The sequence below is a fragment of the Malus sylvestris genome, chromosome 5 (genome assembly GCF_916048215.2).
Source record: "Malus sylvestris chromosome 5, drMalSylv7.2, whole genome shotgun sequence".
Taxonomy (NCBI): Eukaryota; Viridiplantae; Streptophyta; class Magnoliopsida; order Rosales; family Rosaceae; genus Malus; species Malus sylvestris.
Window position 1 is genome coordinate 7,472,559 of NC_062264.1, and position 20,251 is coordinate 7,492,809.

General features: G+C 39.6%; 2 protein-coding genes across 3 annotated transcripts; one reads left to right on the plus strand and one right to left on the minus strand.

Moving 5' to 3' along the window:
- Positions 1-894: 894 nt before the first annotated feature.
- Positions 895-3,018, minus strand: LOC126622516 (uncharacterized). The gene is made up of 5 exons (XM_050291313.1): positions 2,896-3,018; positions 1,955-2,167; positions 1,775-1,867; positions 1,594-1,692; positions 895-945 (listed from the first exon to the last, which is right to left on the minus strand). Exons 1-5 carry the CDS (start codon positions 3,016-3,018, stop codon positions 895-897), a joined length of 579 nt encoding a protein of 192 aa, XP_050147270.1.
- Positions 3,019-9,867: 6,849 nt separating this feature from the next.
- LOC126622111 (uncharacterized) lies at positions 9,868-15,393 on the plus strand. 2 transcript variants are annotated; one of them, XM_050290769.1, is made up of 2 exons: positions 9,868-10,727; positions 15,128-15,393. In XM_050290769.1, exons 1-2 carry the CDS (start codon positions 10,052-10,054, stop codon positions 15,391-15,393), a joined length of 942 nt encoding a protein of 313 aa, XP_050146726.1. In that variant the 5' UTR covers positions 9,868-10,051. The 2 variants fall into 2 exon arrangements, with proteins under 2 accessions (XP_050146726.1, XP_050146725.1); XM_050290768.1 differs by having other exon boundaries at positions 9,868-10,649; positions 15,050-15,393.
- Positions 15,394-20,251: the final 4,858 nt, after the last annotated feature.

Here is a 20,251-nt window from a genome sequence, read left to right on the forward strand (position 1 = left end):
AATGTCTAACAACATCATTATCACCCTAAAAAGACCTAGCCACCCTAGGCTTTTTAAATGTCACCATTATCCAATACTTTTATCTTGGCATTCCCCCATACTTTTAGACTTGGTGCATGCAACGAATGTGATGTCAATCTTCTGAGGATACACCAAAGCCGTTCTAATCCGCTACACTGCTAACAACTCCAAATTAATCCGGATTGTTCCGCTTGCTTGGAGGTATAATTTGCATCTTATCTTATCACATTCAAGAATATGTCAAGATAACTCACAAAAGATCATTTTTATGGTAAAAATCATAATATTATCCTTTAAAATTATCTTTACTATTCCATCTGACGATCTAGAACCATGCTTACCCAACGGCTTCGATTACTTGGGCCGATGGTGTAAAATCGTGTCCAAACAGTAACCTATTGGGAGAAGTTGGTTTCTCCCTGGAATTGGAATTTAGTGCCAAGAATTAATGATCAAAGGTACTAAAAGTTAATTCATATTAGTCCAAAACCAAAATAGCGTATAATATAATTCGTAGTCTACAAAATCAATTAAGCTTAACGTTAACAACTATGAAAGTTCACATTGTTTTCACAAAAAGTTCACATATTCCAGTAAAACAAAATGGCTACTTGTGGAGGTGGTTGCTACCCTTCCATTATTTTGAGTAGGAGTTCCTCAAATTTTTATTGGTTCTCCTTCAATTCTTGGATCTCTTGTTTTGTTTCAACAAGCTCTTGTTTTGTTGTCACAAGCTCTTGTTGTTAAGCCTCAAGTTTTTCTTCTAAATGTTGGTCAACATAGTGTCTTCACGAGAGACAGACTTTAAAGGACCTTTGAAGTACCTAGACTTGTGACCAAGAACCCCTAGAACAATTTCATTATTTGTCAACATCACAGTACCATCTGGAAGAGTTGTTTTGTTTTCATACTTAGCATCTCTTCCTACAAAGGAAAAATAAACTATCATGCTTGGCTCCTTCATGTACACAAACATAAAATTTATCATGTTTGGTGCCTTCATATACATATATACATATACAGGCCCTTTATGCAAAGGGATCCCCATTTTTTGAAATAAAATGGGGATTAGGTGTGGGGCTCACTCCACATCGAACTTCAACGATCCGAGCAGTCTATTTTGTAAGTCTCGATTCATAGATCATTCTTGCAAAAATTCAATTTAATCCGAAACCATTTGCCTATTTAATTATGAAGATAAAATTTCATTGTTTCTTATATAACAAAGTATTCGTTCATTTCTTTGAACCCAATTAGATGTCTTAAACATTTCCGATTTGGCTAATATTTTGTAAGGATAATCTATGAGGTGCAACTTGAAAAATAGACGGTTCAGATCGTTAAAGTTTGATGTAATATGGACCCCGTAACTAATCCCCATTTTTATAAAAAAATGGGGATCCCTTTCCTTAAAGATTCCTATACATATATATACATATATACATACATACATACATACATACATACATATATATATATATATATACATATATATATATATATATATATATATCATAAACAGAAAATCTTCACAGAAAATATACACAACCAGCATGTACATAACTAACTTACCCACTTCAGTTTAGCCCCTTTATCCCAATCATTTTTGGTGTTTTTAAGCACAGCCTCAAAGTAATCAATTGCACTTAGTTGCTCTTCGGTTTTGGCTTCCTAATACATGGATCACAAATTAAAGTTAATAACTTATTATCCACCTAGAATCTAGATTAAAATTATGAAAAACACATCTTACAATCTCTTCTTCATGGGCCCTAAAAGATTTTGACCCTCCTTTATGATTGTAAGTCAAATGAGACCTATTAATTGCATTTTTATTTGAGCGTTCCTGCATAGCAAAATAAATGTTGTGACATGAAGAAGATAAACATCACACATGACAACCACAATTTAGTTCATTAATATACACGCGTACCTTGAGTTGAACACTTGCATAATGATCACAAAGAAAATTCAATTCCTCTTGACTAGTTACATCCTCATGTTTGTTTTGTTTTACCTCCTCTAGAGTTGGGATGGAATCAAAATGCTTTTTCAGCTTGTGTCGAACATCAACAAAGCACCTTTGTAATGCATTATTAATATATGTACTAACATGAGTTAGTGACAAATCAATATCGTACTTGCTCTGCATGGAATTCAATTTATGGTAAATCTAATTTAAGAAGACTTTTACATACTGAATGTAACAAAAATGTGAAAAGAAAATATTACTCACAATTATTCTTTCAATCATCTTATCCACATCCTTCTTTTCTACATTCCTCCATTGCTTTATATTTAGTGGTGCATGGGTCCGAACCACAAAACCAATATCATTCACAAGAAATGAGAAATTTGAACCTATAGGCTTCCCCTTTAGTTTTGTCAAAGTAATTGTTATTTTCAAACCACCAAGCTACTCTTACAGTTTATCAGAATTCTTCCCATGGGTGTTTGAAGTTTTTTTTTTCCGGTTCACCTAACACATCATTAATGCAAATTTTATTTTACATATGATACAAGAACCTTTTACATAAACAAAGACAATACAAAAACAAGTGGAACAAGAAGGCCGAGGACCAAGAAAACCATAAGAATATAAAAAAAAATCAATTGAACACACCAATAACATCCTAAAAGAAAAGAGCCACATTTTCTTGCTATAAAACAGAACACCTTTTTAGGTTTATATCAAGGACTTGCTCTAACTTTTAATCCATTAATGAAAAGTTCAAATAGTTAATAAAACACATCATAACTACACAGATTATGTTCAAATACACTTAGAGAAGAAGATCACTTCAATTAAGCAACCTAATATAGATAACATTCAAAATAAAAAGGCATACCATTAGCACTTCCCTGGGTATTGACTGATGATATAATAGCAGCAACCATGTTGCTTGAAGGTATCACAGCAACAACTCTAATTAGTGGATTATCAGTTGATGCCTCACTTGAAGAGTCATGAGGGATTTGCTTCCTCTTTCCTGCCATAGTGATATTCTTCAAGAAGAAAAAAATTAACAAAATTAAAATATGCAAGTTATTTGAGAAAGCTTAACAACATGACAAATTAGTTTTATGAATATAGACAGTGACTAATTACAATTGATCAGGGGAAACTATTGCACCTTACCCCTCAAATGCCAAAGACAAAATACACTTCATCACATTAGTAGCTTCTACAATTACAATAACCATATGAAAATGCAAAAATTAAAAACATGCAAATACATCATGGCACTACCAAAAGTTCAAAATCAAAAACTACATTAGAAAAATCTTAGTAGTCACTGCCATCACTGTCATCACTTTTAAGAATTTCTTCATCTTCACCATCATCCAATGGATCTTCTTCAGAATCCTCGTTGTCGTGTCTTGAACATGGTTTTGACATTTCAAAACTCAACAGAATTATGGGAAATCAGATAGGCTTTGATCATGGACATGTCTAGTTTCAAAACACATGATAATGGATCGAAAGGAATCCATAAGGACATAGAAATCAAGAGCCAAAGTAGGCTACTTGAAACATAGTTTTTCTTCTAAAAAACATAAGTTCCCTGCAACTTAGAACCCAAACTCTTCTAATTATAACTTCAAAATACTTCCATCCAATCCCAAAATCATGTCTATAACTTTGATTTCAACTATACTCACAATTAACAAAAATTGACTTTTTAAGCCAAACCCTAAAACATGATATTTGATCAACACACCCAATGTATAAAATTAAAAGTAATAAGAAAGATTGATACAAAGTAGCTATGGAAATAACAAAGAAAGCTGAGAATTTTTACCTATGTTGCAGGTCGGCAAAAGGAACCATACTTTTGTTACGATTCTCTTTGCTTTTTCGAACGTAGTCTTCTATACTTCCTTCGACCTCTTTGAAAAACTGGGTATAGTTTTCTCTCCTCGTTACCCTTCTTCTACATCTTTTTCTTTCTTTTTCTTTTCCCCTGTTCTCTTCTCCTCCTCATTCAGGTTCCTCCTCCTCCTTTTTTCCACCTGCTCCCCTTTTTAGAAGATTCTCCCATTTCCTTTTCTTTTATTAATAGTATTATTATTATTATTATCCCATAAATGACACTGTATTGCCCTTATAATACTTAGAAAAATATTGAGTTTCACAAACTTGGGCCGTCTGCAAGAAATATTTTTCTTGCTGAACACTTATGCAACCCAAATACAAAATTTCTCGTTGTAGGTGTGAATAAAAGGTGCCCTATTTGAAACTTTTGGAAAATTATAGCAGGAATGCTACAGCTATAATCCATTTTACTCACTAAAAATTTTGTTCAACGAGAAAAACAATAATTTCCTAGCTAATATTTTGGTGGGAAGGGAATATAATTCCCACTAAACCTAGAGCGAGAAGAACAATTTTTCCTCGCTAGTATTATGTACAGCAACAAAACAATTTTCTCACCGAAATTATTTTTTCCTTGCTGTTTCTTAGAGATGTGAGGAGACCAAATGAGCTCACTTTTTGCGAGAACTCAAAATTTTCCTCGCCAAAAGCAACCCTACAGTTTGGAAGATAATGATCTCGCTGAAACGTTTCTCGCTAAAAGACCAATTTGTTGGTAGTGTGTTGAAAACTTAAAAACAATAAAAAATAAAAAAAAATAAAAAAGGGTTCGGCCACATAGGGAATTCGGTTCCAAGGGTGAATTCAGCCAACATGTGGGCCATGTCTAAGAATTCTCCATCGAAGCATATGGTTCTTGAAAGTCAGAAACCTTCATCTTCATATCTTTTAGCTCCACCACTTGAAGAAAGTTTGATTCAAACTTCTGGCAATGAGAATGATACTTAGCTACAACCTTAGTGGGAGCTCAGAATGTACGGGACCAATGGTTCTTTGAACCACAACGATAACACATATTTGCATCCATGGTGTTAAGTTCGTTGCCTTGGAGGCGTGGTTGAAGCATTTTGCGGCTCTATTTCCTTCCTTGGATAGGCCTTCACTTTGTTGACCTTAGGGGTGCGGCTTCTGGCCATGCCTACTGCGTCTAGAACGACGGTTCAAGCATCGTTTCTCACTAATGTGTACTTCCAGTCGAGCCGTTAGGTTTAACTTGATGCTTCTTCATCAACAGCTAGTTCTGCTTAATATCTAGAAGTCAAATATAGATCAAATATGAAAACTTGGTAAACTTTTGTGCCCTATATTTTGTTAAAGGACAATATTGGTGGCATGGAAGGTCGAATAGGTCTTGTTTAGGAGGTCATGTTCGGTTAAGTCCTTATTACAGAACTTAGAAGTGATATGATTCGACAAATTTCATAATTGTATTCTAGACTTATAGTCTTGGAAGCGTAAATGATGCCAGTCCTTTCTTGTTTAAGTCAATAGTCTATCTCTTTGGTGATCAAAATGATCCGCCAAAGCGATCCATAAAGTATGTGGATCCTTCTCAACGAGATACTCGACTTTTAGTGCATCATGCCTATGCCTTCATATAAAGATCATGGCGGTGGCTTTGTCAGCTTCGCCAACCGGTACATCCATGTCAACTTCTATGGTGGCTCTAAGGCTTTTAGCCATGAGATGAAACTTCACATCTTGGACCCACTTTAGGTAGTTTCTTCCAGAGACTTCCAAAGCAGTAAGGTCGAATTTATTCAAATTCGACATGTCTCTGTCACAAAAATAATTACAAGATTGTGGCTAGTGCAATGGAGACAAATTGATCAGTCCATACACAAGGAGTAGAACGTTTAGGTTCCTTTAGATATGTATTGGTTTAAATTTGCATGAAAAGCTTTGGGTTTTCATGAGTGAAATGTTTTAGGTAAATTTCAGGTTTTCAAGGCATTTTATGCGAAACTTCATATTCGAATTTTATAAACTTTAGGTTCATAGGTTCCTGCAAGAAAATCCAATATTTAGAGAAAAAAAAATGCAATAAATAAATGCATGTAGGTCTTCAAGTCATATGAAAATAATTAATCAATTGATAATTTTCATTATTGAGTTGAGGGCCAATCAGGAAAGACGACTAAAATATAAACCCAATGAATAATGACTAAAATGATTAGGCACTAAAATTTGGTGGTTCAAAACTGGACCAAAGCCCACACGGGCTGCGAAAAATAAAAAGGAGCCTAGGCCCAAATCTGGGCTGGGTTCAGGTGCCAGCCGAGTGATATAACAACGCAACAAGCCCATGGGAGAACAGAGGAAGAGGCACAAGGAAAAGGGCAATACTGCTTCGTAGGCCAAAGAAACACAAAGCCCAAAGGCTTGTGTGGCGGGCAAAGAGTGACAGAGGAGGGCTATGTTCTTTGTAGTTACCGTTTAATACATAGGATAAGACGAAATGCAGTAGGACGAGGTGTTCCATCCCATGTTTGGTATACCAAATTGATTGGGACGCGCTGTACCGTGGAACGATTTTTATCTATTCCAGCCCATGGAACACAAAATTATATTTTTTTGGACAACAATACCCCTCATATTTTTCATTAATTCCACTCTCCCTCTCTTCGAACCCAATCCCAGCAAATCCATCCGAATGCAATCCCAGCTTCCATCTGCCGCCTCCCTCTTCCATGGTTAATGCCACGGTCTCTAGAACGTTGCCATGGAAGGTTGCTTGATGAGATGGTCTCAAGGCAGTGCTGTTCTAAAAGCCCTCAAACCTCTCGCTGCATGCTTCTTCTTCGCATGCGTCCTTTTTTGCTTTCTTCTCCGCATCGTGGCTTTTGCCCGTTGATTACTTCATTTTACAGGCTCTATTTTTCTGGGTCCTTATCAGAATTTTGTGCCATTGTGTTTTGATCTAATCCGAGATTCCAGTCTCATTTGTTCAAATTCCTTTTTTTTGGTTTTTATTTTGTATTTTGTCAAGTTCTGATTTTGTGTGTGTTGTTTTGTGGTGGGTTAGTTGTCCGCAGAGTGAGGCTCAATGGGGAGTAATGGCTAACAAGAATCTGGAGAAGTTGGCGTCCATTGACGCGCAGCTTCAGCTTCTGGTTCTAGTTGTAAAATTTGGTTTCGATCGGTTTGAGACGTTCATCTTGAAAAGTACAGAACTTTGTGTGTGAATTTGAAACTCCTTATCAATTTTGTTTAAACCCTTTTGATTTTGGTGGATTCGTGGACCCTTTTGATTATTTTAGGATTTAATTTTGCTTACGAAGGTTTATAACTTTGGAGGGTTTGCAGAAGTTGATTGGGTTCTGGGTTGGGTGTTTTGCATTCTTTCTCTCTATGAAGGGAGGCTGGATTTGTGAGTTTTCTGGGATGCCAATTAGTTCTGATCAAATTTAATAATTTCTGGATTATGTTAATAGAGTGGTTGATCAAATTTTGGGTTAAGCATTTGTTATTGCAATACCGTTGACATCAATCTTTTTGTTTACTGGGAGCAATTTAGGCATGCAAAGAACAAGAAAATATGGAAAAAGAGAAAGTAGAGAGATAGGGGAGAGACTGAGTCAAATAAAAAGGGTAAGTTAGTTATTTAATCTTGTTCCGTCCCGTTCCATCTGGTCCATACCAAACATGACATGAAATCTTTGTTCCATCTTGTCCCATTCCGTCCTGTCTGTGTACCAAACAGTACCTGTAAATCAAGAGAGTTCGAGGCCCAATTGGGCTCTCTTGCATACCAAAACACCCCAGCATCGCTTGGTGAGAGTTATGAGCAACCTTTTTATTTTTATTTTTGTATGAGGAATGCTCGCTAACTCCGCCTGTGTAAGTTTATCTTACATTGCCAGTCCCAAGCCCGGATAAAGGATGAGGGGGAGGGCATCAGGTAGTCAACAGCCGGCACTCCTCAGTTACGTCGAATCCTTATGAAAATGAATCCAGAACGAAATCGCGCTAAAGCTAGGGCGTCACCCGTAAGTGGCGCGCTGTGTGGCCCGAGCACAGTGATAAGTGAACAAGGGTCGCTGTATCTCCATCGGCACCCGGATGCAGTGTTAAATGAGCAAGGGGGCCATAGAAACTTCTTTTCGAACGACTCCACTCAAAGTTGTTTGGGAGCATATGCTCCTATCAACTTTACACAGGACACACAAAAGAAATACTTTGATCCTATTAGATAGGGGAGGGTGAAGAAGCTAGGACAGAAGGGTAGAGTTCAAAAGAGTAGAATGCGTTTAGGAACGTGGAATATAGGAACCTTAACGGGAAAATCTATGGAAGTAGTGGAAGTTATGGTGAGGAGAAGGATAAATATTATGTGCCTACAAGAAACTAAGTGGGTTGGTCTTAAGGCAAAGGATCTAGAAAACTCAGGGTTTAAACTTTGGTATTCGGGCACAAATAGAACGAGAAACGGTGTTGGCATCATTGTGGACAAGACCTTGACACAAGATGTTGTAGATGTCAATAGGGTAGGAGATAGAATCATGGCAATCAAGATTGTAATAGGATAAGAACTCATCAATGTGATTAGTGCGTACGCACCTCAAGTAGGGTTGAATATGAGTTCGAAAGAGAAATTTTGGGAAGACCTTGGAGACTTGGTGCAAGGAATTGCTCAGACGGAGAAGTTATTTATAGGAGGAGATTTAAATGGACACGTGGGCAGGGAGACAGGCAACTATGGAGGTTTTCATGGTGGCCATGGTTTTGGGGAGAGAAACGAGGATGGGGAAGCTATCTTGGATTTTGCAATGGCATATGATCTCTTCTTAGCCAACACCTTCTTTAAGAAGAGAGAAGAACATGTGATCACCTACAAGAGTGGGTCGTCAAAAACACAAATAGATTTTCTTCTAATGAGGAAAGGGGATCGTATAACTTGTAAGGATTGCAAAGTTATACCGGGGGATAGCTTGGCTAATCAACATCGCTTGTTGGTGATGGATGTACATATAAAAAGAGTGAGAAAAAAGAACAAGACTTGGAAGTGCCCAAGGACTAGATGGTGGAATCTAAAAGGAGAAAAACAAGCCATTTTCAAAGAGAAAGTAATCACCCAGTGTGTGTGGGTAGAGAGGGGAAAGCTAGCCAAATGTGGGATTCCATGGCTAGTTGTATCCGAAAAGTAGCAAAAGAGGTATTAGGAGAGTCCAAGGGCTTTGCTCCACACCAAAAGGAATCTTGGTGGTGGAATGAGGAGGTACAAACAAAGGTGAAGGCTAAGAAGGAATGTTGTAAAGCCTTATACAAGGATAGGATCGATGAAAATGGTGAAAGGTATAGAAGAGCGAAGCAAGAGGTGAAGAAAGCTGTGAGAGAAGCTAAGTTAGCGGCTTATGATGATATGTATAAATGACTAGATACCAAAGAAGGAGAGTTAGATATCTATAAACTAGCTAGAGCAAGGGAAAAGAAGACAAGGGACCTAAACCAAGTGAGGTGCATCAAGGATGAGGATGGAAAGGTTCTTGCTACAGAGAACGCGGTCAAAGACAGATGGAGAGGTTATTTTCATAATCTTTTCAATGAAGGACATGAAAGGAGTACTTCTTTAGGGGAGTTAAGTAACTCAGAAGAGTGTAGAAACTACTCATTTTATCGTCGAATCAGGAATGAAGAAGTGGTTGTAGCATAGAAGAAGATGAAGCATAGAAAAGCAGTGGGCTCAGACGATATACTGATCGAAGTGTGGAAAGTCTTGGGAGAGACAGGTATAGCATGGCTCACTGACCTTTTCAATAGGATTTTGAAAACGAAGAATATGCCAAATGAGTGGCGAAAGAGCACTTTGTGCCTATCTACAAGAATAAGGGCGACGTACAAAATTGCATGAACTATAAGAGTATTAAGCTAATAAGCCATACAATGAAGCTCTGGGACAGAGTCATTGAGCATAGATTGAGGCAAGAGACACGAGTTTCTGACAACCAATTCGGGTTCATGCTAGGACGCTCAACCATGGAGGCAATCTATCTCTTACGAAGATTGATGGAAAGATATAGAGATGGGAAAAAGGATTTACACATGGTCTTTATAGATTTGGAAAAAGCGTATGATAGGGTCCCAAGAGACATTCTTTGGAGGATTTTATAGAAGAAAGGAGTACGAATAGCATATATCCAAGCTATAAAGGATATGTATGAAGGAGCAAAGACTGCCGTAAGAACTTATGAAGGACAAACCGAAAGCTTCCCCATAACTGTAGGATTACATCAAGGCTCATCCTTAAGTCCTTACCTTTTTGCGTTGGTAATGGATGAGTTAACAAGACATATTCAAGATGATATTCCTTGGTGTATGCTTTTCGCAGACGATATAGTGTTGATAGATGAAACTCAGGAAGGGGTAAATGAGAAGCTGAACCTTTGGAGAGAAGTGTTGGAATCTAAAGGTCTTCGCCTAAGCCGATCAAAGACAAAATATATGGAGTGCAAGTTTAGTGCAAATGGAGGCCAAAATGAGTTAGGGGTGAGGATCGGAGATCAGGAAATACCAAAGAGCGACCGTTTTCGCTACCTAGGATCTATCTTGCAAAAGAATGGAGAATTAGATGGAGATCTCAACCATAGAATACAAGCTGGATGGATGAAGTGGAATAGTGCATCCGGCGTGTTGTGTGACCGCCGTATGCCACTGAAGCTCAAGGGAAAATTTTATAGGACGACAATAAGGTCGGCGATGCTGTATGGCACAGAATGTTGGGCGGCGAAGCATCAACACGTACACAAAATGGGTGTAGCGGAGATGAGGATACTTCGTTGGATGTGTGGGCACACGAGAAAGGATAAGATTAGGAATGAGGATATCCGAGGTAAAGTAGGAGTAGACGAAATTGTAGGAAAGCTGAGAGAAAATTGGTTACGATGGTTTGGACATGTGCAAAGAAGGCCTACTGACACTCCGGTTAGAAGATGCGACTACGGGACAGAGGTTCAGGGCCGAAGGGGTAGAGGAAGACCTAGGAAAACTTTAGAAGAGACTCTAAGAAAAGACCTAGAGTAGTTGGATCTAACGGAGGACAAGACACAGGATCGAGCACAATGGCGTTCTAAGATTCATATAGCCGACCCCACTCAGTGACTTGGATTTTTCAAGTCTCCAACCGAGAAGTTTTCCTAACTCAGGAAATTAAGGGAACACTACCTCAACCTACATGCTTCACTCACAAAGCTTCAACATACAAGCTTCAACAAAAGAAAAATTCAAAGAACTTAGTGAAGAAGGCTTTGGTGTATTTAACACAGTACGTTGAAATGAAACAAAGCTTATTTATTGATATCTCTGATAAGTTACAAATATGTACATATACATGAGTCAAAACAAACAAACAAGAGGGAGCCTTCACAAAGGTTGCTTAAGAGGTCTCAGTAGTCGGTAGAGCCCCAGAAAGAGAAGGCACCGGAGGGGGATCATTCGGAGCCTCAGTACTGAACAGAACCCTAGAAGGAGGAGGCATCGGAGGTTGATCATTTGGAGCTTCATTACGCGGTACAGCCCTAGAAGACGAAGGCAATAAATGTCTTTGGAACAAACCCACAAACCTCTGATGATCAAGTAAAATCTGACCATCAGATTCCTTCATCTGGTCAAGCTTCCTCTTCATGTTTGTAGCATAGTCATGTGTGAGTCGGTGCAACTGTTTATTCTCATGTTTGAGCCCTCTAATCTCCTGTTTGAGACTCATCACTTCAGCCACCAATGATTCAATGGCGGGTTCGAGCAAATAGGCGTTGGGCCATATTAGACACAGAACCTGCACACTGAACACTGAGAGCCAGAGAATCCTTAACAGCCAACTCATCAGACCGTTTGGAAAGTAGTCTGTTATCTTTGGGAGTGAGAAGGTTCCTGGCCACCACCGCAACGGTTATATCATTCTTCATCACGAAATCCCCAACGGTAAGAGGACCAGTAGGAGATAAGAAGGATGGGCGCCATATGTTGTCTGGAGAATGCGTAGCTGCCTCTTCAACAAGGTTCAAGTCAAAACGACGGTCGGAGGGGCCAGACATTTTCAAAGGTGTTGAAGAGAGAAGAGGTCGGACAAATCAAGATCTTAGAAATGCAAGAATGGAGCTTCTACTTGTGGAGATTCAAGTGTGCTTTGGAACTTAATGCCAGCCTCTATAAAAATCTGCACTCGACGGAGCTTCAGAAATCGAAGAGGCGTCTGCTCAGAAATTGAAAAGGCGTTTGCTTTCTCAAAAGTTGGGTTGCTCAGAGACCACGAGGGTTGCTCTCAGAAATCGAAGAGGCGTTTACTTTCTCAAAAGCTGGGCTGCTCAAAGACCACGAAGGCCAATCTCAAAATCGAAGAGGCGTTTGCTTTCTCAAAAGCTGGGCTGCTCAGAGACCACGAGGGCCGATCTCAAAAATCGAAGAGGCACTTGCTTTTTCAGCCTTGTCAGCACCTATCACATGCACTCAACTTTGTGGAAATTACGGGCATTCTGTCGAAGATTTCTGGTGAAGTAGAAAACACGTGAATCTTACTGTTCAATCATCCACTTTCCACACGCAACATCAACTTATGGGTACCACAGATAACTTTGCTAAAGATCTCTGACAAAGTTTAGACACGTGAAGCTTGCAGCTCCCATTACATCGCTATGACCAAGAAGAGTAACAGAATAGCAAAGAAACAGCACTAACAAAGTTTAGACACATAAATTTTGAAGGTCTAGCTACCATATTATTACCCACAAGGGTAAAGGAACAGGACCACTGCTGGATAATTGGAAAGTCCCTGTGTGTCAACCTCTGTGCTCCGTGGCAAGGTAGACTAGCAAACATGACCAACCTTTACTCACATTCGAGAAAACATTCCCAACAAGATTGTTTGCTCCAAGATCGAAGAGGCACCGCCTTCCGAATCTCGAGAGCCAGACTCCCAACATGATTACTTTCTCAAAAATCGAAGAGACACCGCTCTCCGAATCTCGAGAACCAGACTCCCAGCATGATTGCTTTCTCAAAAATCGAAGAGGCACTGTTCTCTGAATCTCGAGAGCCAGATCCCCGACAGGATTGCTTGTTCGAAAACCGAAGAGGCACCACTTTCTCAACTTCGAGAGCCAGATCTCCTTGGATAAAGCTTGTCTATAATCTTCACACGCAACATCAGCTTTCCAGATACCACAGACCACTTTTTCAAAGTGCTCTGACAGAGTTAAAACACGTGAAGCTGGCAGCTCCCACTACTGTGCTATGACCAAGCAGGGTAAAGGAATAACATTACTATTGTTAAGGAAGCTCCTATATATGTTGACTTCCATCTTCAACGGACAGGCAGACCTGTAAAAATGCTCAACCCTTCCTCATATCTGATAGGGCACTCCCAACGAAGCCTTTCGAAATACTCAGCTTCCTTTCCCCCCCCCCCCGATAATACCTCTGGAAACAAGCTACACCAGAGCAAGAATACCTCATATCATCAGGGTTAAAAGCAAGAGTATCCCATATCATGTTTTTTCCCTGTCTTTTCCTTTGGCTTTGTTCTTACCTGCAAGACAAGGAAAAAGATAGCAATCAGTCAGCACTTGGAATCAAGCTTCCAGTCAGGAACTGACTGCCTGAAACCCCTTACCTAATTACTTACCTGGCATTGCTCTCGAGTACTCATCTTCAACATCTTATGCTTCCAGAGAAGATACCACATCTGACTGAGGAACAGATAGGGCAAGTGAGAAGGATACAAGGAAGCATGTGGAGACAAGCGTAACATAACACGTGCCGATACATCCACTACTTTGTCAACATCAAAAGTATCCCATATCAGCAGGGTCGAACGTACTCTAGATTTGATGGACTTGTTTTGACCCTCAAATTCTTCAGTCGGCCTTATACTCTGGAGGAAACCAGAAAACCCTCCAGCCCAATTCAAGAATAAGCCTGTGGAAAGTTACTTCTTCAAAAGCAAAAGTATCTCATATCACCTCTTCTCATTTTCTTCTCTTTATCCTTCATGCTGCCTGCAAGATAGGGAGAATGAGAACAATCAGCCGGAACTCGAAATCAAACTTCTGATATGGGACTGATTGCTTAGAGCTCTGATTACTTACCTTGTCTGTCACCTATTCCAGCAGATCCCATAGCTCGGCGACTTGGGGGACTCCTACTACATAGTTTGTATCGCGCTTGACCAAGCCTGAAACTACAAGTAAGCTTCAAGTGAAATTGATACATTACCTTGTGCATCTCCACCAGTTAAAGATACCACCCCTGGATGGAGGAAGATTACTTCCAGAGAAGATGCCACATCTACCTATGAGACAGATAAGGCAAGTGAAGACGATACCATACTTCGGTAATTAGAAGTTTCGTGATTACGAGATCATTCTCCCACAATATTTCCTAATGTCATTTGTACTAAACCATTCACTTGTACTCACTAAAGGAGAGCTTGAACCTATGTACTTGTGTAAACCCTTCACAATTAATGAGAACTCCTCTACTCCATGAACGTAGCCAATCTGGGTGAACCACGTACATCTAGTGTTTGCTTTCCTGTCTCTATCCATTTACATACTTATCCACACTAATGACCGAAGCAATCTAGCAAAGATCACAAACTTAATACTTTCTGTTCAACCGAAGTCCTCACTGATTTTGTGCATCAACAATCCTTAAGTCCTTACCTTTTTGCGTTGGTAATGGATGAGTTAACAGGACATATTCAAGATGATATTCCTTGGTGTATGCTTTTCGCAAACGATATAGTGTTGATATATGAAACTCAGGAAGGGGTAAACGCGAAGCTTAACCTTTGGAGAGAAGTGTTGGAATCTAAAGGTCTTCGCCTAAGTCGATCAAAGACAGAATATATGGAGTGCAAGTTCAGTGCAAACGGAGGCCAAAATGAGTTAGGGGTGAGGATCATAGATCAGGAAATATCAAAGAGTGACTATTTTCGCTACCTAGGATCTATCTTGCAAAAGAACGGAGATTTAGATGGAGATCTCAACCATAGAATACAAGCTGGATGGATGAAGTGGAAGAGTGCATCCAGCGTGTTGTGTGACCGTCGTAGGCCACTGAAGCTCAAGGGAAAATTTTATAGGACGGTAATAAGGCCGGCGATGCTGTATGGCACATAATGTTTGGCGATGAAGCATTAACGCGTACACAAAATAGGTGCAGCGGAGATGAGGATGCTTCGTTGGATGTGTGGGCACACGAGAAAGGATAAAATTAGGAATGAGGATATCCGAGGTAAAGTAGGAGTAGCCAAAATTGAAGGAAAGATGAGAGAAAATCGGTTACGGTGGTTTGGACATGTGCAAAGAAGGCCTACTGACGCTCCGGTTCGAAGATGTGACTACGGGACAGAGGTTCAGGGCCGAAGGGGTAGAGGAAGACCTAGGAAAACTTTGGAAGAGACCCTAACAAAAGACTTAGAGTACTTGGATCTAACGGAGGACATGACACAAAACCGAGCGCAATGGCGTTCTAGGATTCATAGAGCTGACCCCACTTAGTGGGAAAAAGGCTTTGTTGTTGTTGTTGTTGTTGTATGAGGAATGCTCGCTATCCTTTCATTTCATCTTTCTCTAATTGTTTTTTCCATTCATTAAATGACATTTGGACTCCACTACTACTTAAAACTCAATATTTAATGTGCTAAAATATTAACTATTTAATTCTCATACATGCCCTTCATTAATATATCTATTTTGACAAAATTAAGTGAATGCATCTTTACGGTGTCGTATAGTGTGATGGTGAATGGTTCTCCGTATGGGTATTTTCGACCGGAGAGGGGTTTGAGATAGGGTGACCCGTTATCACCCTTTCTTTTTCTCGTATGTGCAGAAGCTCTATCAACTTATATTCGACAGAATGAAATGGAAGGGCAAATTAGTGGGGTGCGGGTGGCACCTGGAGCAAATGCGATTTCTCATTTTTTTTTTCACGGATGACTCCCTGGTGTTTTGCAAAGCGGATGAAAATGAGGCAGGGAACGTCATAAGGATATTGGAGAAGTATGGTCAGGAGTCCGGGCAAATTATTAATTTGGAGAAAAGTTCTATTTTATTTGGAAAGGGTTGTTCGAAGAAGAATAAAAAGCGTATTATCTTGAGAATGAATATTCAAGCACGAGACGTCTTTGGCAAATATTTGGGGATCCAGGCAGATTTTGGACATTCGAAGAAGGCGGTATTTGAATCAGTATGACATGGCATTGAAAGTCGCATAGATGAGTGAGCGGAGCAATTTTTGTCGCTGGCGGGGAAGGAAATATTGATTAAAATCCATGGCAATGGTGATGCCGAATCATGCTATGTCATGTTTTAAATTGCCAATGTCTACATGTAAAGAGATGGAGCGAGTTATTGCTCAATTTTGGTGGAGGAATCAAGGGAAAACCAGGGGATGTCATTGGGTGGCATGGGATAAAATGACTAAGAGTTAGAAGGTTGGAGGTTTAGGTTTTCGAGACCTTGTTGGGTTTAATTTAGCTATGCTTGCTAAAATTGGTTGTAGGGTGTTGGGGAAGCCGGATTCGGTGTTTAGTATGGTGCTTCGAGACAAATATTTTCCTAATTCATCGTTTATGGAGGCAAGGCAGCCTAAGAAATCATCTTGGGGGTGGAAAGGGTTTCTCTTGGGGAGACAAATTTTGCACCGTGGGGGTTAGATGGAGGGCGGGTAATGGAGAAAAGGTTACGATGGCTGAACCATGGGTGCCTAAGCCCCATTCGTTTAAACCGGTGTTGAGAAAATTGGATCTTGATACAAGGGTGTGTGAGTTGATGACAGTGGATAGGCAAGGGTGGAATTTAGATGCACTTGCGATGGGAGTGGCACTGGAGGATGTGGAGTTGATTCGATCTATACCATTTAGTTAACATGGGTGCAAGGATAAAACAATTTGGTATTATACGAAGAACGGGGTGTATACGATACGGTCGGGATATCATGTTGCGATAGAAATGTTGAAAAATGGTGAGTTTGGAAGGAAAGGGAGTGGGATGCCGAGTTCTTAGGGGTTATTGGGAAGGACGTGGAAAAAGATATTGACTCTCGCTGTTTCGCAGAAACTTTAGTTTTTTATGTGGAAGGCTGGTAGGAAGGCTTTGGCTGTTAGGCATAATCTGGAATGTCGGCGGATTCGAATAGTGAATAGATATGAATTGTGTGGAGCAAGTGATGAAACTGAGGCTCATCTTTTCTTTGACTGTGGGTTTAACCGTATCTTTTGGTTTGGAAAGTCATTGCAATTAAATATGGCGGCTATGGGGGTGAATGAATTTTTGGAGGGATGGTAGTTGATTGTGAAGCGTATGGAGAAAGAAGAGGATGCTAATTTTATCTTGCAACATGTGGTATTTGGCTTCTGGCACATCTGGAAGTGCATGAATGAAATGGTTTTTAGGGGGGGTGAGGACGTTACCACAGGTGGAGGTGGAACGATGGCAGCGGCAGGTGGAGGATTATAGGCATGATATGGCTGCTACGGTGGGGGAGGGTGGCGTAATGGGGAGAGATACGAGGGATGGGGTAGGGTCGAGTATTGGGGAAGACATCAGGGAGGGAGGGGTGGGGGGTGGGGAACGTGTGGTTAAGTGGCAGAAGCCGGAGTTTGGGGAGTTAAAATTGAACTGTGATGCAGCCTAGAGGAAGGACATGGGGGAGGGAGGGGTTAGGTGGGTTCTTAGGGACTTTGCGGGTATTCCGATGCTTGCAGGAGGGGTAGGAGGTGGATGGTTTGGGGACGCCATTATGGCAGAGGCGATTAGACAAGGCTTGGAGATGATGGTGGGGACGGAGGATTGGAAGGTTAGTTCCAGACTGGTGGTGGAGTCGGACTCTAAAGGATTGATCAATATGTTAAATAAGGAGACCACGGTTGATGTGGATCTCGAGATTTATATCCAAGACATTTGGAAAATGACTAGTTTATTTCAGTTGGTAAGGTTTCGTTTTACCCCTCGTCAATGCAATCGTGCAGCCCATTCAATAGTGGCGTACATCGTCAAGCATGGCCGGAGATTTGGCTGGATGAATTAGGTCTTGAGTTTCTCTTTAATATTTTAGCAGAAGATGCAAATGTAACTGTTCGAATTTAATTTCTAATAAATTTTTATCTTTTGACAAAAAAAAAAAAAAACTTTTAATAATATAACTTTCACCGGAGTCGTTCCTTCTCCCTATCACTTTATTCTTCTTTCTTATGTTCACGTCTGTTTTCCTTTTTTTTTACAGGACTTCTATTCATGTTCTTCTACAAGATTTTTTTTTTTTTTTTTTTTTTTTTGGTTATCAAATTTTCATGTTTATTTCAAGCAATATATCCTTAGCACTGAACACCACCAGCATGCCAGTCAAGCCCCTTTTTGAATTCCCGATTAGCGCACCTCTCAGTTTGTCGCCATCAACCTCCCTTTCATAGTCCGGTCACCATCCCTTTGATCTATCCCTCATCTAGCGATCCCACTTCCTGATTTTGAAGATGGCAGACGCATGGAGGTGACGACCGTTTGTCACGATTCCTCTGATTACGAATCTGAATGTTTTTGTTATATTGGTTTGGTGTTAGTCATTTGGGTGGGCATATGAGCTTTTTATATTTGTAGTTGAAACCAATCTTTGATCTTTAAGGATTGGTTTGAGATTGTGGTACTTTTAAAAAAAAATTTGGAACACAACTGTGCTTGGTAAAACAAAAACAATGTGTTTTAATTTTTTTTCTTAAACTGCTGTCAATGATAGCAGAAAAGTATAGAAAAGCAAGTAGGGTCTACCATGGTTTTAAAACAAATGTTTTTTTTCCAATGCATAGTGAACAATTCTTATTTAATGAAGTTTTTAAATGACAAGTAGACCCTCGCATGTTTTACAAAATTACAATATTTGACACTACATTATTCTCTTTGACAATTATTATATCACATCCAATACCATATATTTTTTAGTTATTTAACATATTCACAGTAGTTTTATATAAAAACTTTACAAACACTCAAACAATGTTTTTTTGTTTTTGTTTTTTTTTTGTTAAAAGCACTTTTACAGAAAGAAAAAAAAATTTACCAAACGCTCAATAACTTTATTTTACAACTATTTATTCCCACATCATAGCAAAATCATTTTTTTTTAATTTTAAGTGCGGCATTACTAAACTAGCCCTAATCTTAAAACCTCATTTATTATTTCACTTACTACTGTAATTTAATGTTTTACACCAAATGAGACATAAATCAATATTCACTTTATGTTTTTTTTTTTAGTACATTGATATTTTTACACTAAGGGGATGGGGAATTCGGCTAAGCTGCACAATGGACAATTTATTTGGTATCGAATTTGCCATCCACGAGATTCGAACCTAAGACCTCTCACTTTCAAGTGAAGAGGAATATCACCAGACTGTAGTACTGAGTGACATTTAATGAGTTATTTGATACAATTTAATCATATACACCTAGATCCTGAAACACGTTTTCTCTTTCTCTCCTTGTTTCTCTCTTTAGAAATCCAGATCTAGAGCCTCTTCTCCAGCTTCCACTTTCAACACATGCTCTTGTTTGGGGTAAGAGACAACCCGGTACTTCCTCCTCTTTCCAATCTCCTTCTTCCCTTCTTCTTGCCTTATTCCATCCTTTGCCTTTTTCTTCTTTTTCCTCCCCTCTGACTTCCTTTGCTCCATCCCCCTCCCTGCATCCATCTCTTCCTCTCCTCTTTTCAGTCTCATTCTTTCGTTTTATTCCTGGTTCTCTCTGAGTTTATCTCAGTTTTTCCTGAGCTAGGTCTCAACTATCCCCTGAGCTTGTCTCAGATTTAGGCTTCATGCCCCTTATTCGACATCTTTTGCCTACTTTTACTGCTTTTTATCTTTTAACTTTCTGTCCTCCCTCCTCTTTAGTTGTGATGCTCACCATGTACTCGGATAGGCGGGCTCCAATTAGGAATAGGATACCAAATCTACTACCCTCCTTCACTTCCCCTCCCCCAACCGGCATGCCTATGCCGGATCCTTATCGAGGCTAAGTGTTGGGTATTTTACATACCCTCTTAGCCTCACTCTCTACTCGTATGATACTTTGTGAAGGGGACTTGAATTTGGTGTCTACTTTTTCGGTTCGAGTTTGGCTTCCTCTGAGGATGTGACGGCGATGGCAATGTGGTCTTTGCTGCTAGAGAATAGGGTTTTTTTTATTATTTGCTTTCTGTTGCTTCGGGCCTAAGCTTGTGTGGGTTTCCCGTCATATCTTAGGTTACTAATCTGATTTAGCTTGGGCCTTTTACTTTCCTTGTAATTGTTTATCCGGCCCTTTTTGAGCCTTGTACTAATTTTTATCATAATGAAAACTGACTTTGTGATAAAAAATAAAT